Source organism: Fusarium verticillioides, chromosome 3, assembly GCF_000149555.1.
Source record: "Fusarium verticillioides 7600 chromosome 3, whole genome shotgun sequence".
Taxonomy (NCBI): Eukaryota; Fungi; Ascomycota; class Sordariomycetes; order Hypocreales; family Nectriaceae; genus Fusarium; species Fusarium verticillioides.
In genome coordinates, this window is record NC_031677.1 from 3,289,142 (window position 1) to 3,316,411 (window position 27,270).

The window sequence follows — 27,270 nt, forward strand, 5'->3', positions numbered from 1 at the left end:
CGCGTGGATATGATCGATACAAATGCAACCCCCCGTTTTACAGTCGGGTGGCGTCTATACAGGCCACTAGCGTCCCCATGACGTGATTGGACAACCACGACCTTCATGGGAAGAGGATAGGTGCCCGTGCAACCTTCAAATGAACTGTACCTAGAATCCTTAGGTAGATACGGATCTATTTTCTTAAACCTTGACCTAACAAACTGACTTCAATATTCACAGTATCATGGAGTCTTGCTCGACGTGTGCAACCATCCTCTCCTCAACACCAGCGTACACGAAAGAGAAGCTATCTCTTCCGCAAGATCGTCGGGTCGCATGCTGTGCGAGAATCATCTGTGGCAAATGTATCCATGTTCGTCATCTATCCAAATAATCGTCTTTTACCCAGCCTGAAACTAATACTCTTGCTTGGTAGAATAACGAGCGATTTGCCGACTATTGTCCATACTGTCAGGTTTCGACAGGGCCGACGTCTCTGCCGCAAGGGTTGAGGGAACCGCCGGCTTATACATCGCTGCCATCGTCCAGTTCAAGGACTGCACAGATCTCCGGCGCGCCACCACCATACTCCTTTGCCTCACCTACGCCGAATGTCGACGATGAGAAGGCTGCATTGGCGCAGGATGCTATCAAAGAAGATGCTCCAGATATCCTGCATTTCCTTGACCATCGCCATGACAGCGTCAACTCCTTATCTCTTCGATACGGCGTGCCCGCTCATGCTCTGCGACGAAGTAATAACATCACGAGCGACCACTTGCTCCTCGGAAGACGAACCGTGTTGATTCCTGGCGAGTATTACAGGGGCGGAGTTAGCCTCTCACCACGTCCCATCGAGGGCGAAGATGAAGAGCTGAGGAAGGGCAAGATTCGCCGCTTCATGACATCCTGCAAAGTCTCCGACTATGACATTGCTGTGCTGTACTTGGAACAATCTAGTTATGATCTTGAGACCGCTGTTACAGCATATTTGGACGATGAAAAATGGGAGCAAGAAAATCCAGCCTCTGGCAAGGGTAAGAAGGCCGACAAATATAAGAACCGTGGCCCGTTCTGGAGAGGACTCTGATCGAGCTTCCGGTTGGATAATTAGATTCATGGTCCGTACCGCGTTGCGGTTCTCAACACACGGCTCGGTTCGTTGGTTACCTATTTTCTTCCAAGACAGGGACTTTTAGCCCCGTACGTTAACGCCGCTGACAACCCAAACACTTCAAGTTTTGTACAATAGCTTCATAGGATATACTAAAGATACCACTTTTCCTTCATCAGAATGCAGACCGTGTACGAATATCCTAAAATGTAGTCAGCACACTGCGAGGATACAAATGTCGAGCCAAGGAGAACTTACAGAAATTTTCCGTTCTATCTCTCGGACCGACCGGTCCAATTCGCCGGCAATCATAAGCTTCTTGTCGTTGGGCAAGAGGTTGTACCGCTCGCATAGATCGCCATCAATGACCCCCTTGACAGGAGCATAATAGCCGCGATACATAAGATGATCTCGTCCGGCGAGCGGGGGGTCCTCTGTCCTTAGGTGTTGTTCGAGATTCTGGAAGAAGTCCGCATCTTCACGGCTGACAAATGGTATGAAAACTCCGATAGTGCCCATGATACCGCTCCATAGTAAAATTTCCTGCCCACCAACTACCAGACTCGTTTTGGTGATACTGGTTGGTATATCCTGTGTATAGAAATGGCACATCAGACTCACTCTGTGAGGTGTGCCGTGAAGATATTCTCGCGCATTAATAAGATGCAAGCCCGTTTGCTCCTCGTCAGCCTCTTCACTAGCCTTCTCAGGGCAGCGGACAATGAACATATTTCCGAACTTGTCCCCGCCCGCCACCGACTCGTAATCTACCATGGTTGTGCATGTGGTCCACCTTGCGATGGTATCATCAACAAATGGAATGAGTTTGTTCGATGCAGGTTTGTATACCACGTAGGTTACGCCCTGTTGGACATCACCAACAATAATTCGACTGCCTTGGGTGTTCAGCGACACGATTTGCTGCGCTGCTACTTCAGCCTGAGATTTGCGGAGCATCTGTCTCATGCCGAGATCATATATACGCAACTGTGTTCCAACTGCAACAGCCACTCTTCCTTGAAAAGCCAAAAGAGCTAGAGGTGGTTCCTCAATCTTGGTTTTGTGAATGAACTCAAGCTGTCGGCCCCCATCTTGAAATCGATAAATGTGTAGATATCCTTCGCTGTAGCTGCGAGGATTGACGACCATGTCTTTGCCGGTGCCAACCACTAAAAAGCTCTCGTTATCTTGGCTTGAAAAAGACACGATTGCTGCACTGACTGCCGCTTCATTGTTCTCTAGATCAATCGTTTGCACAACCTGTCCTTCCCCGGAAAGCGGATCTATCACATTGATGCAAGATGCCCATCGACGTGTACCTTTGGGATAGCCAAAATCTTCAGGTGGGAGCACTCTAGAATCACCGTTGACGATTTTAGGGTCTGCCAAAAGTTGTGCACGTAACTCAGGTGGTAAAGTGTTGTTGTCTGCCTCGATAGTGTAGAAGAGAGGCTGGTCAGGGTGCTTTACGAGTTTCTTCGGGGTATAAGTTAGAGGAATTGATTTCTGGATGAGTGTATCGCCAAGCCGATCGATATTAAAAATTCTGCCAGCGTTAGCGCACGCCTCGATTTGCGATGCCACAAGAACATGGTAGGAATGTATTGCTTCAGTAGGAACAATTGGAAAAAATGCGTAATAGGCCTCATTGCTTAAAGCATAGGATCCCGTTTTCTCATCATATGCAACTGGATATCAGGAGTAACAAAAAGGAATAGTAACGTACCGTAACGATTGACCTTGTATACCAACAATGCCTTCTTCGCACTGCTCACTACTGAAGTTCCAACCCCACTCAAGGTCGACATAGTTTAGGGGCGTCACTACAAAACCTTTTGTGATCGGGTCTGCGTAACCAAGCCAAGGCCTGGAGCTTAGACCAAGCACGCACGTCTTGCCTTGAACTGTGACTTGAAAAAGTCGAACTTCTTTGGGACCGAGGAATTTTTGGCGCGTGTCTGTCAACTCACCAGTGACTTCGTCAAGAACTGTCCTGAGATAGACACCGGAGTGTAGACCGATGTGGAGATAGAGGGTAGAGCCGCCCGACGACGAGTCATCCATTGCGATAATTGCCAGCGATGTTGGCGCGGCGGTAAGAGCCTGAACTGACTTATTTTCCAAAGTCGATTCTGGATCCAGGCTGAGTATGCGGACAGTGCAATCGTCACAACCGACGGCTAAGAACGAACTTCTTAATCGTCCCTCGGGGACGTCACCCAGACTTAGGCAAGTAACAGTACCGGACATCTCCTTCTTTTCATCATACTCAGCCAGTGAGCCGTCCGCATCCATCTCAAAGTAAACTATCTCACCAGAGCTGAGAGCGACAGCGACTTGATGAGCATTGGCTGTAGCAGCAACAATGGAGCGATGTTGAGGGGCAGCCCACTCATTGACATGACCATTACGCACATGTCGAATGCCCTTGGGATGAACCTGGATCAGTCCATCGTCACCTAGGAGCTGGGCAGCCAGCGTTGGAACGCTTGTGAGAAAACCGGAGTCACTGACTTCCTCAACAGTCTCGCCAATACTGAGAACTAGCGTACCGTTCGTAAATGACAGTACGATGTAAGCATCGTACTGTTCTGAACGATTCAGTTTCAGCGTCCAAACAGCAGAAGGAATTCCAGGCAATTCAGAGGCAACAATCTCGTTGACTTCCAAGCCATGCTTGATCATCCTGAAGCTACTTCGGGGACCATTGCCACAAATGGTATAGATTTGAGGTGCGTCTTCTCCAGTGAGATTTGCGACCTTGCAATCTAGGAGGGGGTTCATGGCAGGGATGCTCTCTACCAGGGCCAAGTTTTCAGTTGGCCGAGGGTGAAAGTAAATTGGTTCGTAAGTAGCCCTGGGATCCGCTGGGAAGTCATCACTATAAAACTCTAGTTCCTCGTCGTCATCACCGAGCTTTTCAAATTGGTAGAATGAGTAATTGCCAAACTGAGAAGCAACGTAGAGGAAACCGCTCTTCAAGATGCAGAGACTTGAGGCAACCGGAACAGTGTCAAAATACTTGATCTTGAGTCTTTTGACTTCTCCAGTGGGATTGCCTTCCTCATCCTCAATCATATCGATCGAGAGTTTGAAGAGATCGCCGTCATCTGTTTGAAGGAGGAAGAAAAACGCACCTGCACTGCCTTTCAGCTTGTGCATGATACCAGACACGATCGTACGCTTGCGGTTCGGATCCTCAGTGGCACCGCGTCGACGAGGGATGGCAACACGGAATGCTTCCTGATTTGAGTGTCGATATGTAATATTTTCTTCACCGCACACGAGCACACCACTAGGTCCATCATTTCCACCAGGGACCTGGAACAGAATTGAGGCTGTTGGGTCAACAGGGTCTGACCACTTACGCACAACGTGGTTGAGTCCTAAATCAAGCTCGTAATAGACCAGTTGAGTGTCCAACTCTTCCATTGCCTGGCCGGTCGAGTCTTGATCAATCTCGGAGTAGTCAATCTCGAGCGCGGCAAATACCGGGTTCGAGTAGCCAACATCAAGCGCAACCATAGAGATGACCAGGACGCCAGGTTTGTGGGCCTCAAGCGGTGACGAGATTGTGAGCTCGGCTTGTGAGTTACGGTTGAGAACATAGACAAGTTTGTTCTTCTCAGTTGAAGCGATCAAGCATGCTCTACCTTTAGGGTCGCAGGCTAGATACTCGCCAGGGATGACTCTCCGTACACCGGATTTGCCAAAAGTTTCGAGATGTAAACGGTGAAAGCGGTTCTGTGCAGGGAGGTACTCAATGATTGTGATACGACCAGAGTCGGACGCAATGATCAAGTAGTCTGGAAGATTTGTTAGCTTTGGGATTCTTGTAACAGGACATCAAGTACTCGGTAGCGCTATGGTCGACGCGTCTGTGGCATCGCTTTCGAATATCACTAAGTGATTTTCCTGAGAGGGGTATTGGATTGACTTACCCTTATTGCTACCAGCTAACCGAAAAGCGGCGAGGGAACGGATGATGCCAAAGACATCATGTGATAAGAGGGTAATTACCTTTCCCTGGGATGGATCGGGTCGTAGTAGGGAGAGCTGCGAGCCAGCAGCAGTGATGATAAGCTGTTCTCTAGTGCCTGCGAACTGGCCCAGGACCGCTTGCGTGACGTTTGTCGGCGGCTGAACCGTCAGCGAGTACAAGAACATGTTCGACGTGGTCGCCATGTTTGCGGCTAGGCGCAGATGAGCCTGCGCGGCTTCAAAGACAAAGGCAGGTCTGATTATGTCGCGTCGAAGCTGATGGTTGGAGCTTTTGAAACTCGAGCGAGCTTTGATGCCAAAAGTTTGGCGCGCTTCGGAGGAACTATTTTGCGGCGCAGATAATTGTGGTCCGAGCTCTTTGAATTATCCCACTTCAGCGATATCAGGCCTGCCGCAGAAATCTAGGTACTTGAACTGTGTCCGGGATCTGGCTGGTTTTGTCTATAAGATGGAGCCTACTCTGAGGAAAGCAGCCTCGAGCATCTGTGGGCAATGTTCTGCAACTGTTCGGAGGCAATTGGCCTCTGGAGCGGCAGCTAGGCCATGGATGAGGATATCAGCCCACCATATCCGCAGACATTCAACGACCAAGGACCAAAGAAGAGCTACGCCTACGCCCAAGGACCGAGACTTTTCCACTTCCTCAGTGACAAAATCCGAGGCCACCGCACCTATGACCAATAAGTCGTCTGCATCACCATTGCGCCTGAGCCAAGACAACCTCTTTCACCCGTTTTCAAAGTCGCCAGTACCAGAGTTCCGGCAACGAGCTGCTTTTATGCGACAGCATGCCTACTGCCCTCACCCCGACCACCAGCAAACGAAGCTTCCTACCATTGCGCCGAAACCTGAGGACCTCGAGGCTGCGAAAGGCACCCAGCCGCCCCAGCATGTCAATTTCGAATGCCCAGACTGTGGCTTACCAGTTTATTGCTGCGAGGAGCATTGGATGGATGATTACGAAAAGCACTTGGAAGTTTGCGACACTCTTAGACAAATCAACGAAGATGACCACGATTTGCGCTCAGGGCGAGTATTCGAAGAAGGCAACCTTCCAGATCTTCAGATGGAACATGCAGCGATCAACATGACAAACTGGGATACTTTCATGTATACAAGAGAGTTCGATGCTGTCAACTCTGATCGTCAGATGAGACAGATTACCCGGCTCTTGACTTATCCCGTAACCATTGGCAGTATTCTCCATGAGCTTAGCCCTTACAGCATCAAGGCTGGAGAGCGAATGACCACAGAGGGACTGAAGAGTTTCAGCGGTTAGTGCAACGACTGACCAGAGAATAGCCATGAACTGATTGATGATACTAGCATTGAGATACAACTTGCATCCTCCTAAGTCAGGTCGAGGAACTGGCGTTGGTGAACTGAAACCCGAGGCACCAGCTGTTAGAATTTTCATTCTGGGAGCACGTGCTGAATCTTCTCTCCCTCGACCTGCCTGGGTTCAGCTGGCACATATGTTCCCCGAAGCCAGGTTACACCTCATCTTTGTTGGGCCTGAAAGCATGGCCAACCGTGACGACGAGTTTCCGTTGCCAGAACGTACCCCTTCAAACCCCTTTGGAGCCGTGGTAGAGGATCGCGTCTGGTACAAGATGAAGATAAGTACAATTGTGGATTACTACCACACAGTCCACCAGACGCAACACTTTGCACCATACGATCCTTACTTCGACTGCTTTGTGTTATTTCACCCTGGTTTGGGTCATCCTGCAAGCAGCCACGAGTGGGAAGAAACCCTACCCCTTCTCCTTGAGACTAAGATCCCTGTTATCAGTACAGGCTATACCCAGTTTGACATGGAACGCGACGTCGAGTGGGTGAACAAGAAGTCGAAGGGCGAATTTGATATTCTTCTGCAGCCTGGAGAGAATGTTTTCAGGAGTCTTCGATGGGATCTGAACGACATGGACCCCCAGGATGTCAGCTGTGGTAACTGGGGGGTGTGGGCATTCCGTGGCAAGAGGTATGTTGTTGTCAATCCGTTGTTGAAAAGGAGCTGAACTGATCGTACAATTGCAGATATGAGACGGCCACAAGGGACGCCTGAATATAGCCTTGTGTGGGTAGATAGAAACGAGGAGGAGGAGGAGGAGGAGGAGGAGGAGGCAGTTGTACCAATAATGTACAGAATCTGTAGTATACCTAGGTGCCGGCTGGCAGAATTCATAGTACCGGAAGCATTTCTCATCCCTCCGAGTTGAACATCTTCAAGGATGAGCGGTAGCAGAAAAAGAACATCTCCTGAAACAGAATCTCTACGTTTCCGTCACTGAAGATTACCCCCAGCTCAGGGTTACCAGCTCCCTTGGTTGGTTGGTTGGTTGGTTGGTTAGGTAGTTGGTTGGTAGGTAGGTAGGTAGGCTCGGTAGGTACTGTACTGATCATTCGATGGCTTGAACTGTATTCAATCAATTTATACCACTTAATCGGGCTGTCTGGAAGGCTCATTTCTGCTACTCGGCAAGTTACAGCATGGGTATGATAACTACTCCGTACTAAGGTAAGGTATCTATCTCATGCATGCGGACTCCCCGCGCATGCAGCGCACGGTTCAGGTAACGGGCCAAGCCGTGCCGTGCGCGGGCAGGAGTCAGGAGCCAGGAGCTTAACATGGAATGGATGTATGCGGCCTGCCCTGCGACCCGATGTTAACTTGACTTCAACCCCAAACCTCGAAATCGAACATCCTTCAAACTCGCCATCGCCATCGCCATCGCCATCCCCCTCCCGCTTACTGACCAGGCCATGATACTGGAGACTCGCCAATCACTTCGGTCATGACCGCTACTCCCTCTAAGGCTCCAGCCGTGCCTCCTGCCCGTCCGCCAGGCCCACGCCCCAAATCGGTTGCCTTTGATACCGAGTCGCCGACCTCTGCCGATATGGCCTCTCCTACTCGCCGCCCTTTACGCTCTAATGCTACCGATCCCTTGTCCGACCGAGCGACTTCGCTTCTGATACGTCGTACCCTCTGCTCCCCTCAGTTGGGGGAGAAGAGCCGCGATTCGCAAGTGCCTATAGACGAGCTACTTCCACCATTGACTAGTCGCAACGATGTCGACCTTCAGTTGTACGCCCTGCTCGCTATTGTCATGAGAGAATTCGTGCAGAGCTGGTATAGCAAAATCACTACGGATGAACACTTTGTATCAGAGATATTGCACATTATCGCCCACTGTTCCCGAGCATTGGAACAGCGGTTCCGTAAGGTTGATCTAGAGAGCCTAGTATTGGATGAGATGCCTGACTTGCTGGACAAGCACATAACATGTGAGGACTAGAACTCTACTACGCCATTCCTGTCTAACGGTGACCAGCATACCGTATCTCTCATAGCCCTATCACCAGACAGCCTGTTGAGGTCGATCCTCGAGAGGCCTACCATGCCATGTGCCCTCTGCCACACCTTGCACCAGTCCCCCACCCAGATTGCCCAGACACGATATCCGACCAGAAGGAGAATGAAGCACTGTATCGCCAATTGCTGGTTCAGGGCGTCCTCGCGATCCTATTGCCCACGGAAGACCTCGAGAACCCTTGTCTTACGTCTCTCGTTGAACAGATCTTTTCAGAGCTTATAATTGGTAACGTCATAGCCAATAAGGCCGCTCAGCCATGGATACTGTATGAGGGCATCTGCATCACGGCCAGGGTCTTGCGACAGAGAAAAGACCAAGGGGTAGTGGTTACAGAGACCCAAAACGATGCCGGTGGTCCCAAGGTTGACGTAAAAGGCCGTCGCAGCTGGTCTGTAAGGTCTATGTTTCTTGCGGTTATTCAGCTTGGGATGCTGGTAGTTGCCTCGCTCCGGTTTATCACGACTGCCCTGGTGATGGCATCGTCCCTCCCTGCTAGGGCCACGCCCTTGGATGAGAAAGAAGCTTTGCTGGATCACGACAAGTCTCCGCCGAGGTCATTCGACCCTGTTAAGGCGCCGATCCTGTCGTGTCGAGTATGGACATGTCTTGGAAATCTGTTTGAGCTCAGCTTGCGCATGCCTTGGCTGGATGGATTTCTATCACTTTTACAATACGGCGCAGTCAACGGACCTGGACGAATCGCTGGCCACGATGGCCCTATTGACAGGTAAGATATGAGCGTCTCTATTCCCACTTCCTCACACCTACACCATCACCAGACAGTATTCACCTCGCATGAGCCTGAAGTCACTGGACCTCCTGAAGCTCCAGTGAGCTTTCAGGACAATGACTTATTTAGCGGCACAGGTATGGTCAAACGGCCCGCCTTGTCTTGGGAGCGGCCCATGCCGTCTATGACCTCGTCTAAACCGCCATCTTCGCACGCCCAGGCAACCCACAACCCACAGCCCACAATTTCAACACGAGGACTATCAAACCAAGGCAACACCTTTTTTCTTGTCATGTTCCTCGGTGTCGCGATCATGTTTGATATGGGTCTTGGGATTTGGGCTTTCAGCCAATTGAAAGACATAGCGCTGTCTTTGACACCTGATTGCTTGACATGGTGCACGAAGCTAGGCCTTTTCATCCAGCGAAATGTCAAGATTACGCGCCCTGCCCATGTCAGCTTCTCCAAGGGGACTACCCGCTCTTTGACGATGCAGCAATGAGCTTGAATTGACTCTCGCTCCGTGCCGCGCCACCCGTCATAAGACTACCTTTGTCATTTCCGGCGAGGTTATGCTATACTGGCCTGTGGAACCATACTCAAGATTTTCACCGCAATCTTGGCCACAACACTCGCGAACCTTCCAGGAGCGGTCTGGCTTGACCGGGCTGGTCTGACCGGTCGGTCTCAGCTCTTTCTCAGAGCCCGAGACATGTCGGACCCATCAGAGTCTTCTACACCCTCCACGCAGAGCTGTTTACACGATCCTTGACGACGAAGGAGTGGTTCGAGAACAGGGCTGACTGGTCATATGCTACCCACACTCACCCACGGCCTGATTGTAAACCTGTTGTGTAATCTCACATCTCTATCTGCATGAGAGACCTATACCAACATGGACGACGAATGCGCTTCCTCATCCATTTCCCCGCACCTTGCAAGCCTCATCTTGTAGAGCTCTTCCTGGTCCCAATTAGGTCCATATCCATCTAACGTGGGACGGATCAACATGGAGACACCACTTTATGCGCCAGCCCAGAGAGAGTGAAAGCCAATAGGCTAATAACTACCTCGTCTCGCCTTGAGCTTTGTTGCTCACTCTCACACTGCATTGCATTGCAGCGCATCGCATCACATCGGCTAGCCCGACATACACTCGACATGTCCCTTATTGCATATAACGTCTCCGATCATTGAACCCCCCACGTTGTACTACCTCAAATACAGATTAAGGCCAATACATGCTAACCTATCTCCCTCGCAGACTCCTCTCGCATCACATCAATTCCCTCTTCTCTCCCTCGAATCTGCCCCCTCTTCTGCGTACCCTTCGCGGTGTCCTCTTTCCCAATAACGCCCCTGGTAAGACGACCTTGTTCCCACCATCGTCCGAGGCCGAGCTGCAAGCCCTGCGTCATAGAGCCGCTAAGTCTCTTTGGGGGTTGCTACCGAAGGGTGTGGGAAGGCTTTATTTTGGTGGTCGCTTATGGCGGCGAAGTGCGGAGAGCGAGGGTGATTTATCAGATGACGAGGATCTGGTAGATGAAATGGAGAGGCTGCTTCTTGTGCTAGACGATGAGTACTGCAACAAGCATCTGATGTACAGCATTCTGGAGCTGCTACTTGCTCGCCTGATGCCTGAGCTGACGGAGAAAAGCGTGACGGAGCTTTGGGAAGAAAGACTTGGCTGAATAGATCTGTAGACGCTCTTTTAGACTAATGATACCCCTTTGTTGACAAGTTAATAATGCATAATCAGAGTTTAGGGAAATCACAGCAATATGGAACGATAAGAGTCAAGAGCAAGGACATTCCAAAATGCACAAATGCCGCCCATTCAACCAAAGAAGGGATGCCCTCGACTGCCAGGCATTTGACCACCTCCAGTGCACCCTCGAGCTGCTTGTGGGCTACACTCAACTAGCATCAGCACTCATTCCCTCAACCAAAGAGCCTCTTCGGCCTCTTTTCCATTCCCGTCCTGAAAACCATAGCGACTTCAACAAGGCGCTTTGTAAACCATGTACCACCTCGTTCCCTGTGACATATCATGCCATACCACGCCGTGTCGTGCCGTGCCTCGCAGCAGATACCTTCTCATCTTTGAACAGAATATAGACAAGAAATGATAATGATATAAAGAAACGAACGTATGCGCAGACAATTAACCCCTCCACGTCAATGCCGTAAAATGCAACCAGGAAAAACGAAAAGATGTATATGGGAAATGAAGAACATTCAAAAAGGAAACAAACATTGACAAACGCAGCATGTTGCGTTGCCCCTTAAACTGTTGTTGCCGAGATCGTCGCCCTGATGTGTACCCCTTCCCTGCTACCATGTAGTCCTTGACCCCATAATTTCCACCTATTTCCGATCATTTGCCTCTTCCTTCGCACCTCGTTTGTGAAACGAGCAGTTTTCAATTGTAACTTCGTGTGGACGACTGTTTTTATATGGTTCTTCGGGCTCGCGCGAGCGGCAGAATAAACTTTCCAAGGATGGTATCGAGTATAAGAAAAAGTTCGCTCCCGTTAACCTGGGTTTTCTGTCATTTTGATTTCAGGGGTTTTTTTTTTAATGAAAAAAGAATAGTCGGCCAAAGTGCGGTGGAAATGCAAAACAGACTCAACAAACACTTCAAATCGTGGCCAGTGCCATCGTTTTGAATGCTCTTATTGTCCGTTACCCGCGTGAGCAGGGCGCTGACCCAAAATGGCCCCAACCACGATATTCTAAGCACCCTTATGCCCTCAGGAAAATCCCATTTGAACAGAGACTTGATTGATAAGACATCAGTACGAAAAAGAAACACACAGTCAATGCTATGAGCATGGCCCGACTTCAAGCCGATTCCATCTTGGTCGACAGGAGGACAGGGGCTTCAACATCGCCTTCCGGGATTCGAGAGAGTCCTCCTATCGACGGTCTACCTTGGTGGATCTTGAGCTTTTTGGTCAGCTGAACGATTGACATATAGTCGTTGGAATCGAAAGTGCCAGCAGTCTGGATGTAATTCAGGAGTGTCTGTGCGGCCCGGCGGGCGTCCTCCTGGGAGGGCGAGACTGGAGATGAATCAACAGGTGTGGATGAGGTAGCACTTGTCGCTGCTGTGGATCGATTTATACTTGAGTTGCTGCTGCTGCGGCGTAGCATTGGAGGGGGTGAGTTGACGTTGGTATCGATGCTAAATGGCGCCTGAAGTTCATGCTGCGGCGATTCTAAAGCCGAAGACGGTGCGGTGGAAGATGGAGGATGACGAGGAGTTATTGGTTCCGTTGACGATGAGACTTGATTCACATAGTCAATGTTGAGTGACGGGAATGTGTTGCTTCTTTTCTCTCTGTGCTGGTAATCGGTACCTCGAAGTTGATCCATAGGGAATCCTCCCACATTGGGGTCGGGGGAGAAAGTAAAAGTTCCAGTTGGGCTCATGGTGCCAGAGAATGAAGAGGCCGTATTATCTCGAAAGTCGCTCGAAAGTGAGGTTGTTGACTGGGACTCGGGATGCTTATACCCAAAGTCAAAGTCTATTCCATCAGCGTGTGCCTCCTCATCGCTTCGACTTCCTGAAAGCGGTGAAAGCTGGCCCGTTGGCGAAGGCGACAGATCGCTGGACTTCGAGGCAAGTGTCGAGAGTCTTGCACTATCCGGAATATTTGCCTCTGAAGCCCGCCGCATCAACTTGCCTGGTCCAATTCCGTGCTTTTGTTTAAACTTCTGCAGCCAGCTGCTATTCAAATTATTCAGGACACTCTCCTGGTTTCCACTCGCATGAGCAAAAAGCCTGGCCTGTTCCATAATCTCCTCGTCGCTGACTTGGAAACCTCGCTGTTGCTGTCTCCTGACGTAGTTGCTGAGTGTGCGGTCGAAATCTGGATGTTTGCCCTTGCCACGCTTGACAGCGGCATTTTCTGGCTCTTGGTCTCGCTTTAGGTACTGATCTTTATGCCTCAAAACCTTGGAAACTGTGCTGTTGTCAAGTTTGTCAGATTCTCGATGGCGAATTGTAACTTTGGATCCAAAAATGCCTACCTTCTTTCAACGCCGAATCGGGCTCCAATATCGGCTTGTCGGGTACCAGGGTTATCTTCATGGAATTGGCACATGGCTCGTTTCTGTTCCGTGGTAAGAGTCTTCCTCGATTTCTCGTGCTGTGTCGGTAACCTAGGGGGCTCCACGGGCGGTGCGCTGGTAGCTGGTGTCATTGACAAGGGTGGTGCCGAGTAACTCTGTGGCGGAGCCGGGTTTGTCAGTTGGCTCGGCCAAGTTGTATTCAGAAGGGGCAGTTGATGATGAGCCATAGGTGTTGGGGATGGCTGTAGCATCTGATGTGTTTGGGGTGGTGGAGGAGGCATTCGATTTATTGACTCCGAGGGCAGTCCATGATTGACAAAGGCGCCAAAGGATGGATATTCAGTCAAGGGGCTTGCGCTATATGGGCTTTGACTGTAAGGGCTCATGCTTGTCCAGGCATCGCTCCCATACCCATTACTCTGGGCCATGGTGCTATCATGTCCCATTGCAGTTGTCCCATTGGGGTTGTTCATTGTTGTATGTGCTGCCTAACTGGCACTGGATAAAGAAAAGGAGGCTTTGCAGCCGTTTCATATACTGATAGATCCAACAGTCTCGTCTGCAAGAATCCTCGGGGAACAAGAGGCGAAACGATTGGTGCCGAGTTCCTGGAAGCTGGAAGCAGTGTTGGAGGGGACGAAAAGACTTGGTGTGATGTTGCTCACATTTGACACCAGTCGATAAAGAGATGCATCGTCTTGCCCGAATTGGTTCCTAAAATGCAAAAGTGAAGTGAATCTACGTTTACCGTAGATCCCTCCAGTTCCAGCTCAGGGCAATTTGTTCCGTGTTAGACAAGAGTTGATTATATTGCAGCAAACCTTTTGCGCAGCCCAACGAGGCACACGAACAACGCAGCCACTCAAACCCGCAGCAGATTCAGCCTTAACGACGGTGTAGTGGAGTTTAGAACTCGTCAGGTCGCAGAATGTTGTCCTCGACTTCTCAACTTCGAGCCGGTTGTTTGTTTGTGAGCCCTCTTTTTCTCCGACAGGAAAGGGCTTGTCTTTCAACACGCAAACACACCAAAGTGAGACACGGCGGGAAGTTTCTTTTACTTGCTTTTTCCTCGTTGAGCTCGTGGAGATTGCGGAGACAGCAGAACCGACTCAGGATAAACGCGGCAGGGCAATGTACAAAGGTAAGACAGGAACGGATTGAGTCGGTGGAGGGTGGGCCGGCGGATGAGGAAGCCACAGGGCAGCGAGCCGTAACGATGCCTAGAAAGGACCGCCAGTAGCTCGATCCGGACGGCAATCTCGAGACAGAGTTTTGATGGTGGACCGCAAAACTTGAGGCGGACGTTCCAACACGAGGCCAGGCCGTTAGGAGTATATCGTTTTCAAGATGTGTAGTGCAGTATAGCGTAGTGCAAACAAGCGAGACCTAAAGCCATTCGCATCGCTACATATGTAAAGATGAGACCCCAGAGGTCGACCTTCTCCATATACATATGCAGAATGCACGAGGAATACCGACGAGGGTGTGGGGGGTTTCCCTCGCAAGGGGGGAGGGGTGTCTCCTGTGACTTCGAGCGATCAAGGAGTGGTGTGTGTGGGAGGGTAGTGGGTAAAAGCCAGAAAGCTGTATGTACAGAGTAGACAACTGATGAATTCTGAAGACGCCGTTGAAGTGTGTGTACAGTACATGGGCATTTAGGGTGTGGATGAAGCTGATAAAGACGGAGAGTGGCTTAAACCGTGTATGACAGGACGTTGAACGCTCAGCGGGAGACTTCACGCGGGTAGGCAAGACAGAGGCTCACAAATAGACAGATACTCACCCGCCAACAAGCGCAGCAAATTATTCGGAATCTGAAATGGTAGAAAACAGACCTTGAGGTAATGGGATGGACGCTTTCGGATTCGGGGATAGACCGGTGAGCTAGGTTATAGTACTATGGAGCTCTCAGCCGACTCTTCTTCTTGTCGTTGATCCTGGCCAGGTCATTGCCAGGTCGGGAAAAGCAAGAGAACCGTCAGCCGTTGAAAGAAGACGTGGGTAGGCACAAAAGCCCTGGCCCGTAGCCATCTGATAGGTGAAGACTGTCTCAGGAAAGGGTTTTCAATCAAACCCATTCCCATAGACACAAGCTTCTGATCAACGGAACGGGAAGCGGAAGAAGCAACGAGTAAAGCATAATGGGTCGTGGGATAAGACCAGGGAAGTCCTCTCTATCTCTGTCATGTTGTTCCTCTGAAGGTAATAGGGTTTCCTCGTATCCCCCTCCCTTTACCGTTGACTTTACCTTTCCGGAAGGGCTGGTTTTGTTTTCAGACCTGTCAGCCTATTTCACCCTCTTATCCCGCTCCTGCTATGTTGTGTAGTAGAAGATTGGCCATGCCCTCATGAAGGTTGAGCAATGGGAGGGCTCAGAGCTCGTGAGGATGAGGTCAGAAGATGGGGCGTCCCGTATCAGTGTCCACTGCCGGGTACTGTAAAGAGGAGAAGGAAGAAAATGTCGCGCCCGAGCTAGAGAGATAGCCCATCTGAAAACCATCGACTTGCAGCTTTCATAGGGCATCTCTGTCTAATCTAGAAAGCGCGGCGCGCCAAAATCCATGCACTTTGATGGGAAGTGGCTAACTAGGCTCGGTCTAAACTGGAGAAGGTTGAGAGAGAGTTGTAATAGGTCAGACTTTTCTCCCGAAAGGAGTCCACTTCGACAGTTGGTCACCTGTTAGAACAGATCCCCCCCAGACGAAACCTGGTCAGGCCAGGCTTGGGAGCCCAAGCTCCGAATCGTAATATTAACATGCTGGTTCTAGTATAATATTCAGTCCCGGACGGGAGAGTGGTAACAAGGAATCGAAATGGCACAAAGTAAGATCGACTGACGGGACACGGATCAGATACAGAGCATGCAGCAAAATGCAATTGCAGCGGCATGCCCGGCCACTCGAGAGCAGGGGTATACGATGACCCTTGTGCTTGATGTAAAGGAAATTCCAATGACCAAGGATGATTATCGCCGACCATGGGCTGGTTGACATTAACTTTGGGGTCTGCTCCATCGATGGAAAGTGAAAATGACACCGAGGTATGGGTGGCAGCGAGGATATCAGTTCAGCTTATTAGCCCAAAACACAACAATCGTTCAGCTTCAGCCTCGAGCGGATCAGCCCGCGGCCTCATCTCTTTCTCTCCTATAGACTGATGCACACTCTTCTTGCCTTCCCGAGCATGTAGCTCTGATACACGGAGCACTTCAAGGTCAAAGCCCGACCGGAAAGCGAGATCCGGGAGCTCAGACTGTCTCAAAGGGAAGACGGGGCGGAGATGGGGTGAGTGAGAAGGGAGGGGACTGATGAACAAGGCTTTAGTTGTTTGATTCGCTCAGCCTTGTTCCTCATCTTATGCCCCAGCCCATGACTTTCTCCCTTGCCTCTCGCGTCTCCTCGCCTCGCCTTACTTGCTTGCCTCGTGGTCCCAGGATGGCACAGCCATAACTTGTGTAATAAAGCAAGTGCCTCAGGATGTTAAGGGTCCTCATCGCTAACGAGGAGAGACATGGGCCCGAAGCTTCATCGAAGCACCCTTGTCTTTTGCATCTGCTTGCTCCTCCAAGCCCTCAGGCCGAAGCCATTGGGCGGCATGGCTTATGGGTCAAGGTCTAGTGCAGACGAATATCGTAGCCGTGGAGATACGGCACATTGTAAACTTGCAAGCCCAGTCCAAACCAGGAGGAAGAAGCGAGAATTCATGCTGACTATCTCACTGTAACAAACCGGTGCACGTGGTCCACCTGACGTTGAAATTTTTTTTTTCTTTCTTTCTTTCTTTCTTTCTTCCTCATCTCGACGTATCAGGTGGAGAGGGAGTCGACAAAAAGATGTCAGATGCATGCTGAGTTCATCCTGGCCAGTTGCAATGTTGATTGTGAATCCTGTTCACGATGCTCCTTTCTGTTTGACCTTATCGATTGTAGTTTAGTTCATATCGCTGATAGTTTCGTGTGTCTTGTTCGCTTTATGCGGACGAGCAACCATGTCGAATGAAGACTACCTCTACCACCACTATCAAACCCCCTTCTTCTTTCAGACCTTACTCGGCACCATGATGACATTGTGCTCGGGATGCCGCAACTGGAATGTCGGTGGGTCAAAAATTTCTAGCCATGCCATCCTACCCTGTATCTTGAAGGACATACATAGATGGACTGAAGGCTGAAGGTGCCATGGTACGGTGCCCAGTAGCATTTTGATGCGTCGCGTTGCTTTGCCATGGCTTCACTGTGGATGGAAGACGAAGATCGACCGCTACTCTGAGCAAGGTTGAACTGGGGCTTGCCAGGCACTAGGTATGGACAGGACAGGCCAGGTCAGGTCAAGGACAGAGGCAGGCTAATGGGACGGCCCTTTCTGGAGCCAGTTTGACAGCCGCCGCCTGCCGCCGCCCATGGCATGGCATGGCATGGCCAGTTACCATTCCGCCCCTAGTCCATCCCATCAGCATCCATGTCCGACATCCATGGCACTGGAGTACGTTACCTTGTCCACGTTACGGTCTTTTGTCGTGGTCCTGCTTTTCTGAGCGAGTGATGGTAAGTTGTGAGAGGGATGGTGATTGCTCGAGTAGCATTCTCATTTCTTCAACGTTCGTATCCAAGCAACAGAGTCGGGATGAGGGATCAACATCTTGGCTGGATCCTGATGGGGACGGTTAGCGCAATCTCCGGAGGGTTCAATCAATGGACATGCAGATACGGCCACCATTATACATAAGCTTGCCCCAGACATTTTGTCATTGGGCAGCAAAGGTGTCCGTACCTGTTCTGCTGTATTGTGTCAATGTTTGTTTGTCCCTGGTTATGAATCCTGATCAGACCTGCGATGCGATGCGATGCGACAGATGAAATGAATGCATGGATGATGAACGGGCAGAAGAAGATGCAGAGGCACTCCGTACTTTGTACCAGTATGTACAGTATGTAGTGAAGGAGGGGGAGAAAAGCTGTGGCGCGCCATAGACGGTCCAATCCGTCTTCCGGGTGTTGTTCCAGTTGGCCAGTTTGATCAAGATCCCTGGCGCCGGGCTTTAGTACTTATGTAGGTAGGCCGAATGTAATCTAATGGTGTCCAGCATATGTTGTTTGCTTTGAGGTTCACTTTGACACAGTTGATAATGGAAGACAACAGTGAGGGAGGAGTCGACGATGCAGCTAGACAGAAAGGAGGATGCATCTGATGTCCTGAGGCTCGTTAGCCCATCTCAATATGTACCTACTATCTTGCCTTGAGATATCGAGTTATGAGAAATTGAAGCATGGAAGGTACCAACCAGTAACTCGCAACATCCAGATGGGACGGGCAATTGCAAAGGTACCTGAATGAATAATCAAGGCAGGTATGACCTGCCTGCCTACCTCATATGCCCACATCGATCTGGACTCACCAGGGAATTCTGAGCTCCGGGTGCCCCTGTATGAAGCTGCCAAGCTTGACCGTAAGCAGACAAAACACACACAGAAAGAAAAAAACGAGGCCTTCCAAGTGGGAAGATGATGACGAGAAAGGATCGCGGCCGCTCGGGAGAGATCTACTAGGTTACCTAGGCACGATGTATGCCTACTCGCGCAGTCTGATTTCATCTCATCTCATGACAGAAGTATCATGCCGGTGCGCTAACTCAGCATCCAATATCATCCATAGCCATGTATAGACTGAACGCCCGGTGTAGAAACTCGCGTATAAGTGGCCGAAACCAACCAATCGCTCTGCAATTCTCTGCTTTGGTGTCGATATTAATCGTGTGCCTCGCATAGTGTTTGGTCAAATGTTTGCTAGTCAGGCGCTGTCAGGGGTCGTTTATTCAGTCAATCAATCAATTCATCAATCAATCAATTGATGCCCTCTCAGGGGTGTTCCTTGTTCATGTTGTCGGTTTGAGGATGAATGGACTATTCCTAGGCGCCATATACCCCTTGTATTTCGATTTAGGTACCTAGGTAGTTAGATCTTATCAACACTGCAGTTGTTCTGCACATGATGATGCTTATAATCCTTTCACATGTAGTGATGCCACAGGTAGGTAACTATTAAACTTAATGTTGTGCTTTTATAGCGGGTTCAACCTTATCTGGGATTTGTTGAGCTTGCTGCCGCGAACAACTACCTACTGCCTAAGGCCCTGATCGGCAAGCCTGGTGAAATTCGTCGTGCTGTAAAGTCGATATATTTATATAAGTAGGTTGAAGAGGTTATACTGAAAGAAGGCTATTCTGTATCTATAGGGGGCTTTTACTGCCTTTAGGGCTGACTTTAATAGTGATTTTAGCTGCCTTAATTAGCGTAATTATAGCTAGAAAGGCTAAATTAATTAACCTTTAAATTAATAATAATTCCCTTACTAAAAGTTAACTTTTAATAATATAATTAAATAAAATGTCTTACTTTATAAGCCTAATATTACTATTAAATTAATTATAAGTAACTTAATTATTACTATAGCTTAATACTATATTATAGCTTCCTTTTTTATTATAGCTTCCTTTCTTATAGTTAATAAGTAATTACTAGATTTTTAAATAATACTTTTATTTAATAGACTTTCTTTTTAAAGCTAGGTAAAGCTAGAGGTTAAATTTAAGAAAAAAAGCTATATTAAAGCCTATTTTTAAATCCTTTATTACTCCTTTTAAAGAAGCCTTTTTAATAATAAAATAGGATTACTACTAGGTTAAATTAAGATATATAGTATTAAAGGATAATTATTATATATATTAAGAAATGCTTAATATAATAGGATATATAAAAATTATAAAAGAAAGAAAGGTATATATTAGTTAGTAATAAGAGTTAGACTTTAAGTAGAAATACCTATAAGTAGTAGTAAGGGTAATAAAAGATAGCTTTAGTATTAATAATTATATTATAATTAATTTATAGTATAAGATCTTTTTTAATAAATGCCTAGTAAGGAGATATATTATAAAGACTACTAATAATAATACTTTTAGATATTATAATAAAATACCCCTACCTATAATAAAGACTGCCTCTAATAGTAATATAAAATAAAAAGAGGTTTAAGATTAGTAGCTAGTTAAGGCAAATAGTAAATAGGGCAGCAATAACTTAGCTAAAGAAAAGCCAGAAGTTAAGTTACTTATATAAGTAAGTTAATAAGTTTATAATAATAAAGTTAAAGAGGCACCTCCTTTTTTTTATTAAGGCTATTATAAACTCTTATAGTAAGTAATAGAAAAAGGATTACTATAGTACTAATAGCCTTTAATAAAATAATTCCTTTCTTTTAAAAAAAGAAAAAGAAAATAATAAAAAAGAATAGTAGTAATATTAATAATCTAAAAAAGCTATTTTTATAGAGTTAGTTATTTACTTATAATTATATAATATTACTATAGCTAGTTAAGGTAAAGGATTTATAAGGTATAATTAAGGATTATACTTAGCTTTTTATAGAAAACTAGGGTATTAATTTTATAATAAAGGTAATTAACTAGCTATAAAAAGATATAAATAATACCTTAATCTAAATATTATTTAATAAAAAAGAAATAAAAGAAGCTCTTACTAAAGTATTAATATTAATATAAAATATATAGTATTAATAATTAAAAAAGTATATATTTTATAATATTATAAAGGGCTAAAAAGTTAAAGCTTTTATAATATTATAAGGCTTTAGAGATATCTTACTTAGCTATAGCTTTAAGCTAATACTATAAGGTAATTATTCTAACTTAAAAAGGTTTAAATGCTATATAAATAATATTTCTATAAGCTCTAATTAGTTTAAAATTTTTAATATAAGGCATTTTTAATATTAAAATAAGCTTAAATAGAAAAAAAATATAATCTTAATCTGGCTCCTATAAGCTTAAAATAGCTTCTTTTTTATCAGCCTTTTTAGCCTATAATACTCCCTTCTTTATTAGCCTTATTAGCCTATAGCGCTCCCTTCTTTATTTACTATAGCGCTCCCTTTTTTATCTATTTCTTTAAATCTAGAGTTATTAAGAAGCTATAAATATACTTAATAAGTAAACTAAAGTTAACTTATAATTAGACTTTTTATATTTATCTTAGATCTCCCTATTATAACCTTATCTATATAGCTATAAGCCTTTATTAAGGTATGGATTTCCTAGTTAGGAAGACCTTCTTCTTTATATCCTAGCTCTAGCTCTTTCCCTTTAAATATAAAGAAGTTATATAAACTAGTTATAGTATATATAATCTTAATTTAATTATTAAAGGAATATTTAAGTATACTATTTCTTATTATTTTCTATTTCTTTTTATAATATTTAAAAGCTTACTTTATAACTATTTAAAGCTATAAATAGTAAAAGTTATATAATTCCTTTTTATTTATAGGTCTTTTTATTATATTACCTTAATCTTAAAGATAATATTAGACTTATAAGTATAGAATTAGAATTCCTTTTTATAATTTAAAGCTAGTATTAGTAAGGAAGAATCTCCTTAGTAAGATTTAGAAGCTGCCTATATAAGTATATCTTATTAGTATTATATTATTAATAGATCTTTTAATACCTATAAGTATATATAGGAATTATCTCTTAAAGTTAATTATAGTAAAGATATTTTAAGAAACTATTAACTTTTTTAATTAGAATCTTTATTACTAAGTAAAAGGAATAAATACTAGTATATATATACTATTTATAGCCTTAATTATACTATTAAATTAATAAAATTTATTATTTAGCTTAATTTATAGATTAATATATCTATAATCTAGTAATTAAATAAATTTTATATATAAATACTATATAAAGTTAATTAAGTAAAAGAAAATAGCTAATATAATATTTTAATCAACTTTAAACTAATAGGCTATATTCCTTTAAGGCTTACTATAGGCTATTATATATAGAAAGATTATTAGCTTTAGTTTAAGTAACTAATACTAGCTATTACCTGCCTTAATATTATTCTTTAACTATTAAGAAAGTTAATAAAAGTCACTTTTATTTATATAAAATAGGTCCTTAAATATTATATCTAGGGCAGCTAATAGCTATAAGGTATATACCTAAAAGTTAGTAAGGATATTAGTATAAGGCTATTAGGTAAGTAAATTATTCTTATAATAAGGCTAATAGTAATATTAATAGTTAAGGTAATTTAAAAAAGCTATAATAATAGCTAACTACTATAGCTATTAATTATTAAAGTTATTAATATAAATCTTATAAATAAAGTTATTATAAAGGCCTAGTTATAAAAAATATCCCTTATATATAGTGTTTTTAATTAAGCTAATAAAGCTATTATAATTACCCTTACTTTAATTTATATAGTTTTATACCTAATATTTAAAGTAGTAAAAAATATTAAAAAATAGGGATATTTCTTAGCTTTTTACCCTTATCTAGTAATTTATAAGCCTTTCTACTAGCTTAATATATTACTTACTTATATAAAAGCTGCTAAGTTACCCATCTATTAATTAAGCAAGATTATAGTAAGAAAATGGCTCTAAATATAGAAAGGTTAGTTAGCTGCCCCTCTTTATACCACTTTTTTAGTAGAAATTGACTGCCTGGCAGATTTCACCGGGCTTGCCGATCAGGGCCTAAGCTGCGACTTATATCCATATCCGCAGTAGGCTGTATTCACCAGATCTGTACCTACCTACCGTAGGGACTAAGGCAGACAACACTACAAAAATTGAATAACACAGATACTTGTGGGGTAAATATAGCCCACGATCCTTGAATCTCATCATGCTTCATTGAAAGAAAAAAGTTTAAAGATGGCTTCCCCTGTTCTGCAGCCACTCTACCTGCTGCTGCTGCTGCTGCTGCTGGTGATGTTAGGTATGGATGTGACTTTCATGGAGTGCACTAACTTGTTAGGTACCTTACCTTGGTTTATTGTATTATGGAGAACTTAGGTAGGTAGTAAGAAGAGACTGTTGGCTGTTGGTTTACTGCTCAACTCCCCCTGGCCTTTTTCTCCCCGCTAACCTTGTTTGGGTCTGGTGTGGGCTTCGGGACGTTTTTCTCGCCAAAGAGGCTTGAGCTCTCCGCCTTTCACGAATCGTCTCTTACCGCCGCCATCAAGAAAGGCTAAGGGTCGGGTGCAGAACTAAGTTCCCTTAATCAGTAAGAAGTAAGCTAGCTGGGGTGTAGACGGAACGGAGCGCATGTTTGATGCTCTACTGTAGCTAGTGTAGGTAGGTAGGTAGGTGTAGGTGTACAGTACCCTCTGATGCTACTCCATACCTTCTCTCTCTCTCTCTCTCTCTCTCTCTCTCATTATTCTGTAAGCACCTTTCGCCTTTAGTAGATACTAGGTACCTTACCTTGGCTGGTTCAGGTACAGCTAATCGCCTTGGCAACTGATGGTCTGTTTCACTTGTCTCGATAAAGTTGAACAATCTCCTAGAAATGCCCTAAAAGTCAACCGCTCTTTTTTTACTCTTTTTCTCTCTGTCTCGTCCCACCTCTCGACTTTAAGCGCCGTGGAAGAATCTACGCATAACCTGATTCGTAGGCCTCAAACCCCTGCGTCTGCGTCTGTACAGTAGCTGCAGCTGCAGCTGCATATCCCACGCATCTGCTGGGCAATCCGGCCGCAGATCAAGAGGCCCTCGGCTATGCAGGTCGAACCACTCCCAACTGCATCCCATTCCCGCTCTGCTTCTGCTCGTTGACATCAGATGGTGGCGTTTCGTCCATTTGAATGTCACCGTTACCGCAACTATACCCGTCAATTGACCTGTTGCTGCTGTAGCAATAGCTTTCAATTCGGCTGAGTCTCGCCCCCAGGAGCAGTGCTGATTTATTATCTGTCAGCTCTCTCATGTAACGACAATCGGTATCATAAACCTTGCTTGGGTTTGTTATTGGAAATATCTCCGCTCGGTCAAGCCTTTGTGCATTTCAGCCGCCGGGATGAATGGCAACCCGCCAAGTTGTTGTAACTATCCATTAATTGATGATGACTGACTGCACTTTTATCGTCGATAATCATTCATTTTGTTTCATCTTTCGAGCAAACTGATTGCAACTCCTTGTGTACTGGATAGCCAACAATAGTAACTGCTAGGCTTACTTCTGCTTGCGTGATACCCAACGTTGCTTTTTCTTTTATCCCGGAAAACTAACCCGGACATAGGCTTTCGTATAAAATCCACATCCGTAGTTACTCCGTTCCGTGTTGCTCTCCATCTTCATCTTAAATCTCGCCCTTCCTTGTTCATCGTCGTCTGCCGTTGACCCAAAATTTCTCTCCCCTGCTCTAGACCCATCAGCCTACCATATAAGTGTGCACGCCACTTCTGACTTCCCCCGGAAACTATTGTGCCGATCATTATCGTGCCTGGTCGAGCCAAGTCGATGCTTCTTGTCAACCAGACGTGCTCGTAGCCGTGCATCCATCGTCAGCCCTGTTCATGTTGAACATTTGTGCTGCTGGTGCTATTGTTGTCGTAGTAGTATTCAGCATCCCATCCATCCCACTCAGGGCTCCCCTGGTCTGTGAAGTTTTCTCTCTCTCTCTCTCTCTCTCTCTCTCCGTCAGCCACTCGAAGCTAAATCAGAGTCGCAAACTGGTGGCTGGCTGGCATGGCTGCAGTAACAGTCTGATGCGAAGCGGCGGTCCAAGCTATCTGGCAATGTCTCGCTCGCTCCCCAACCCTCTGGCGTTGCCGCGGGATCATCCCCTTCAATCTCTCCAAGGTTTCTCTTCATCGCTTGACAATAGTTACTGTTACAATGGTTAGCGTTGCTCTGAGCTTAATACAATGCAACCCTAGCCGCCTTGGTGCAACGGATCAGACTGAGACTGGGATCATGGGCGCCCTGGCTCATCAATGAAGCAAGATCCCGACTGCATCGGGTAGATCAAGCTCACTGCGGCCTAACTAAGTACTTGTCTCCCCCATTCTCAATCTGTCTTTAGGCTGCTGCTGGGGTCGAGGGTTGTTGTCGGAGACTCCGGGGGTAACCTACCAACATCCTCATCACACAGTTCGTGAGCCAGGCCCACGCGTTGAGGCTGATGCTTGACTGACTTGCCATAAACGATGGCCGTCTTGAACACCTCCGTAATGCTTCGGTGAATGGCGTTACACTATGTGGTAGCTCAATTAGCAATCCAGGATTCCTAATGTGGATTTTGGGCATGAGGCTCCGCAGGGGACAGCCAAAAGGGCGCCCGCCACATGAAACTGATCTGACTCACGAAATCTTCAACAGTGCAGCGCGTAGATCGGAGCACGACAGGCTGAGAGTAATCAGGCTGCTTGCCCTTGGGCTTTGTGTACACGCGGACAAGGTTTAGCTTGTCCCACATGGCCTCCATCAGCTCATCAATGTTCCATCCATGCTCGGAACTGATGGGGACAGCATTGGGAATTCGATAGAGAAGGTCAAGCTCCTCAATGCTGATGGAATCAATCTTGTTCAGGCAGTAGACAACTGGGATATAACTGAGGAGTTGGATAGTTAGCAAACTGAAGTTATCTCGACTTTGAAAGCAGCTGTATTTGCCACACTTCTACACTTCAGCCTTACCTTCTGCTCTTTGCTTCAAGAACGTCGATCAGGTCATCAACGGTAGCGTCACACCGGATTGTAATGTCCGCAGAATTGATGCGATATTCGCTCATGACAGCCTTAATCTCGCCGTGGTCGATATGTGTCAGGGGTACAGTGCTGGTGATATTGAGGCCACCCTTGTCCTTCTTCCTGAAGGTGATGTTGGGGGGTTCCTTATTGATGCGGATTCCGAAACCCTCGAGTTCCGCCTCAATCACCCGCTTATCCGTCAGAGGCTTGTTGACATCCAGCACAATGAAGATCAAATGGCATGTCTTAGCGACGGCGATGACTTGTCGACCTCGACCTCGACCATCCTTGGCACCCTCAATGATACCAGGAAGGTCAATAATCTGCAAGGGGGCACCTGGAGAAATACATGTCAGCCACGATGTTTGACGCACAAAGGAGCCGCCTTCTGATGATGATGGTGGTGGTGGTGGTGGAATTGGAGATTGGGCATCAAGCCGAGAACAAGAAAATAGCCGCGCCGCACCGCATCCGTTGATCGAAGTGGAGGTGGGGATGGAGAAGGCGAGGGGGGAGGGATATCACAAATGACTAACCATTATAGACAACTTGACCAGGCACAGAGGTCAAGGTGGTGAATTCGTAGGCGGCAGCCTCCGAGTGTTGGCCTGTGAGTCTGCTCATGAGCGTACTCTTGCCCACTGAAGGGAAGCCGATGAAGCCAATACTGGCTACGCCTGTTCTGGCCACATCGAAACCAGCACCTCCGCCACCACCTCCGCCACTGGGAGTCAACAGTTCGCGCTTGAGCTTGGCCAGCTTGGCCTTAAGCTGACCCAAATGGTAAGAAGTCGCCTTGTTCTTCTGGGTTTTGGCCATCTGGTTACACATGTCAGAGCTGATCCCGGCTATCTATACGATAAAGAGTCCCCCATCTTGGGTCTTCGGCAATCATCTTCTCCGATAGCATCGTTTACGGAAGGGTTCGATTGGAATATCACGTACTTCGGCCTCAATATCTTTGATCTGGTAGGGGAACCGGGGTTAGCCAAATCGTGGCAGGCATAGTCTTTCTAGTGGGAGAGCTACATACCTTGTCCACCGTGGTCGCCATGATTGCGGTTGCGGTTACAGAAGCTGTCTCGAGTCGATATTCGGTTGTTGTCTGGCCTCAGATCTTGAGTTCGTGGCTCAATTCGTTGTGTAAAAGCACTTTTGGTGATAAATTGCAAAGAAAGTTGAAAATGGCGGGGCACGACAGAAAAACCTGCTCCACACCTAAGTCAGCCCGTTTGGCCCTCACACAGCCAATCACATAAGTAATTGATTTAGTAGTTGCCTCCACCGTTTATGTGGAACACTCAGGGTCAGTACCGTATCAGCGACCTATAAAGGTGCTTGGGTTTTGAGGGAATGGGATAGATAAGTCTATCGACATTCTTCTCACAACCAAAAAAAAAAAAAAAAAAAAAAAAAA

At 46.4% G+C, this 27,270-nt stretch overlaps 7 protein-coding genes across 17 annotated transcripts; 4 read left to right on the forward strand and 3 right to left on the reverse strand.

Moving 5' to 3' along the window:
• The first annotated feature begins 133 nt into the window (after positions 1–133).
• On the forward strand, positions 134–1,340 carry FVEG_05336 (hypothetical protein). Of its 2 annotated transcripts, XM_018893517.1 has the most exons (3): positions 153–355; positions 419–1,139; positions 1,222–1,271. In XM_018893517.1, exons 1-2 carry the CDS (start codon positions 227–229, stop codon positions 1,070–1,072), a joined length of 783 nt encoding a protein of 260 aa, XP_018750372.1. In that variant the 5' UTR covers positions 153–226; the 3' UTR covers positions 1,073–1,139; positions 1,222–1,271. The 2 variants fall into 2 exon arrangements, with proteins under 2 accessions (XP_018750371.1, XP_018750372.1); XM_018893516.1 differs by having other exon boundaries at positions 134–355; positions 419–1,340.
• FVEG_15618 (pre-mRNA-splicing factor RSE1) lies at positions 417–5,353 on the reverse strand. 2 transcript variants are annotated; one of them, XM_018904804.1, is made up of 4 exons: positions 5,038–5,353; positions 2,823–4,902; positions 1,355–2,642; positions 417–1,298 (listed from the first exon to the last, which is right to left on the reverse strand). In XM_018904804.1, the coding sequence occupies exons 1-4, from the start codon at positions 5,279–5,281 to the stop codon at positions 1,272–1,274; spliced, it is 3,639 nt and encodes a 1,212-aa protein (XP_018750373.1). In that variant the 5' UTR covers positions 5,282–5,353; the 3' UTR covers positions 417–1,271. The 2 variants fall into 2 exon arrangements, with proteins under 2 accessions (XP_018750373.1, XP_018750374.1); XM_018904805.1 differs by lacking the exon at positions 5,038–5,353 and having other exon boundaries at positions 2,823–4,989.
• A 193-nt stretch (positions 5,354–5,546) lies between these two features.
• FVEG_05339 (hypothetical protein) lies at positions 5,547–7,166 on the forward strand (the record flags this gene model as incomplete). Its single annotated transcript, XM_018893518.1, has 3 exons — positions 5,547–6,372; positions 6,425–7,082; positions 7,139–7,166. 3 exons carry the CDS (start codon positions 5,547–5,549, stop codon positions 7,164–7,166), a joined length of 1,512 nt encoding a protein of 503 aa, XP_018750375.1.
• A 730-nt stretch (positions 7,167–7,896) lies between these two features.
• Positions 7,897–11,041, forward strand: FVEG_05340 (hypothetical protein; the record flags this gene model as incomplete). Its single annotated transcript, XM_018893519.1, has 3 exons — positions 7,897–8,389; positions 8,437–9,205; positions 10,473–11,041. The coding sequence occupies 3 exons, from the start codon at positions 7,897–7,899 to the stop codon at positions 10,897–10,899; spliced, it is 1,689 nt and encodes a 562-aa protein (XP_018750376.1). The 3' UTR covers positions 10,900–11,041.
• Positions 8,245–18,405, reverse strand: FVEG_05341 (hypothetical protein). 7 transcript variants are annotated; one of them, XM_018893522.1, is made up of 4 exons: positions 18,055–18,405; positions 17,776–17,934; positions 13,244–17,720; positions 8,245–13,181 (listed from the first exon to the last, which is right to left on the reverse strand). In XM_018893522.1, the coding sequence occupies exons 3-4, from the start codon at positions 13,756–13,758 to the stop codon at positions 12,053–12,055; spliced, it is 1,644 nt and encodes a 547-aa protein (XP_018750379.1). In that variant the 5' UTR covers positions 13,759–17,720; positions 17,776–17,934; positions 18,055–18,405; the 3' UTR covers positions 8,245–12,052. The 7 variants fall into 7 exon arrangements, with proteins under 7 accessions (XP_018750379.1, XP_018750378.1, XP_018750380.1 ...); XM_018893521.1 differs by having other exon boundaries at positions 8,245–9,092; positions 9,142–13,181; positions 17,776–18,405; XM_018893523.1 differs by having other exon boundaries at positions 17,776–18,062; positions 18,113–18,288.
• FVEG_05342 (hypothetical protein) lies at positions 17,273–17,455 on the forward strand (the record flags this gene model as incomplete). Its single annotated transcript, XM_018893527.1, has 1 exon — positions 17,273–17,455. One exon carries the CDS (start codon positions 17,273–17,275, stop codon positions 17,453–17,455), a length of 183 nt encoding a protein of 60 aa, XP_018750384.1.
• A 4,469-nt stretch (positions 18,406–22,874) lies between the features above and the next one.
• FVEG_05343 (ribosome-interacting GTPase 1) lies at positions 22,875–27,090 on the reverse strand. 3 transcript variants are annotated; one of them, XM_018893530.1, is made up of 10 exons: positions 26,887–27,090; positions 26,799–26,819; positions 26,390–26,672; positions 25,800–26,190; positions 25,468–25,714; positions 25,236–25,356; positions 23,585–24,990; positions 23,485–23,533; positions 23,145–23,367; positions 22,875–23,083 (listed from the first exon to the last, which is right to left on the reverse strand). In XM_018893530.1, the coding sequence occupies exons 1-7, from the start codon at positions 26,905–26,907 to the stop codon at positions 24,971–24,973; spliced, it is 1,104 nt and encodes a 367-aa protein (XP_018750387.1). In that variant the 5' UTR covers positions 26,908–27,090; the 3' UTR covers positions 22,875–23,083; positions 23,145–23,367; positions 23,485–23,533; positions 23,585–24,970. The 3 variants fall into 3 exon arrangements, with proteins under 3 accessions (XP_018750387.1, XP_018750386.1, XP_018750385.1); XM_018893529.1 differs by having other exon boundaries at positions 23,129–23,367; positions 23,485–24,990; XM_018893528.1 differs by having other exon boundaries at positions 22,875–23,080; positions 23,145–24,990.
• Between the last annotated feature and the right edge of the window lie 180 nt (positions 27,091–27,270).

What these genes read in the sequence shown, in the direction of transcription:
- FVEG_05336 (XM_018893516.1), top strand. Translation starts at nt 227, where the DNA reads ATGGAGTCTTGCTCGACGTGTGCAACCATCCTCTCCTCAACACCAGCG. An exon ending in TCTGTGGCAAATGTATCCAT is followed by an intron (nt 356 to 418) that starts GTTCGTCATCTA and finishes CTTGCTTGGTAG; the next exon opens with AATAACGAGCGATTTGCCGA.
- FVEG_15618 (XM_018904804.1), bottom strand. Translation starts at nt 5,281, where the DNA reads ATGGCGACCACGTCGAACATGTTCTTGTACTCGCTGACGGTTCAGCCG. An exon ending in ATACAAGGTCAATCGTTACG is followed by an intron (nt 2,643 to 2,822) that starts GTACGTTACTAT and finishes TAACGCTGGCAG; the next exon opens with AATTTTTAATATCGATCGGC. An exon ending in AGATAGAACGGAAAATTTCT is followed by an intron (nt 1,299 to 1,354) that starts GTAAGTTCTCCT and finishes ACTACATTTTAG; the next exon opens with GATATTCGTACACGGTCTGC.
- FVEG_05341 (XM_018893522.1), bottom strand. Translation starts at nt 13,758, where the DNA reads ATGAACAACCCCAATGGGACAACTGCAATGGGACATGATAGCACCATG. An exon ending in CGATTCGGCGTTGAAAGAAG is followed by an intron (nt 13,182 to 13,243) that starts GTAGGCATTTTT and finishes ACTTGACAACAG; the next exon opens with CACAGTTTCCAAGGTTTTGA.
- FVEG_05343 (XM_018893530.1), bottom strand. Translation starts at nt 26,907, where the DNA reads ATGGCGACCACGGTGGACAAG. An exon ending in TGGCGACCACGGTGGACAAG is followed by an intron (nt 26,820 to 26,886) that starts GTATGTAGCTCT and finishes TTCCCCTACCAG; the next exon opens with ATCAAAGATATTGAGGCCGA. An exon ending in CTTGAAGCAAAGAGCAGAAG is followed by an intron (nt 25,715 to 25,799) that starts GTAAGGCTGAAG and finishes CCAACTCCTCAG; the next exon opens with TTATATCCCAGTTGTCTACT.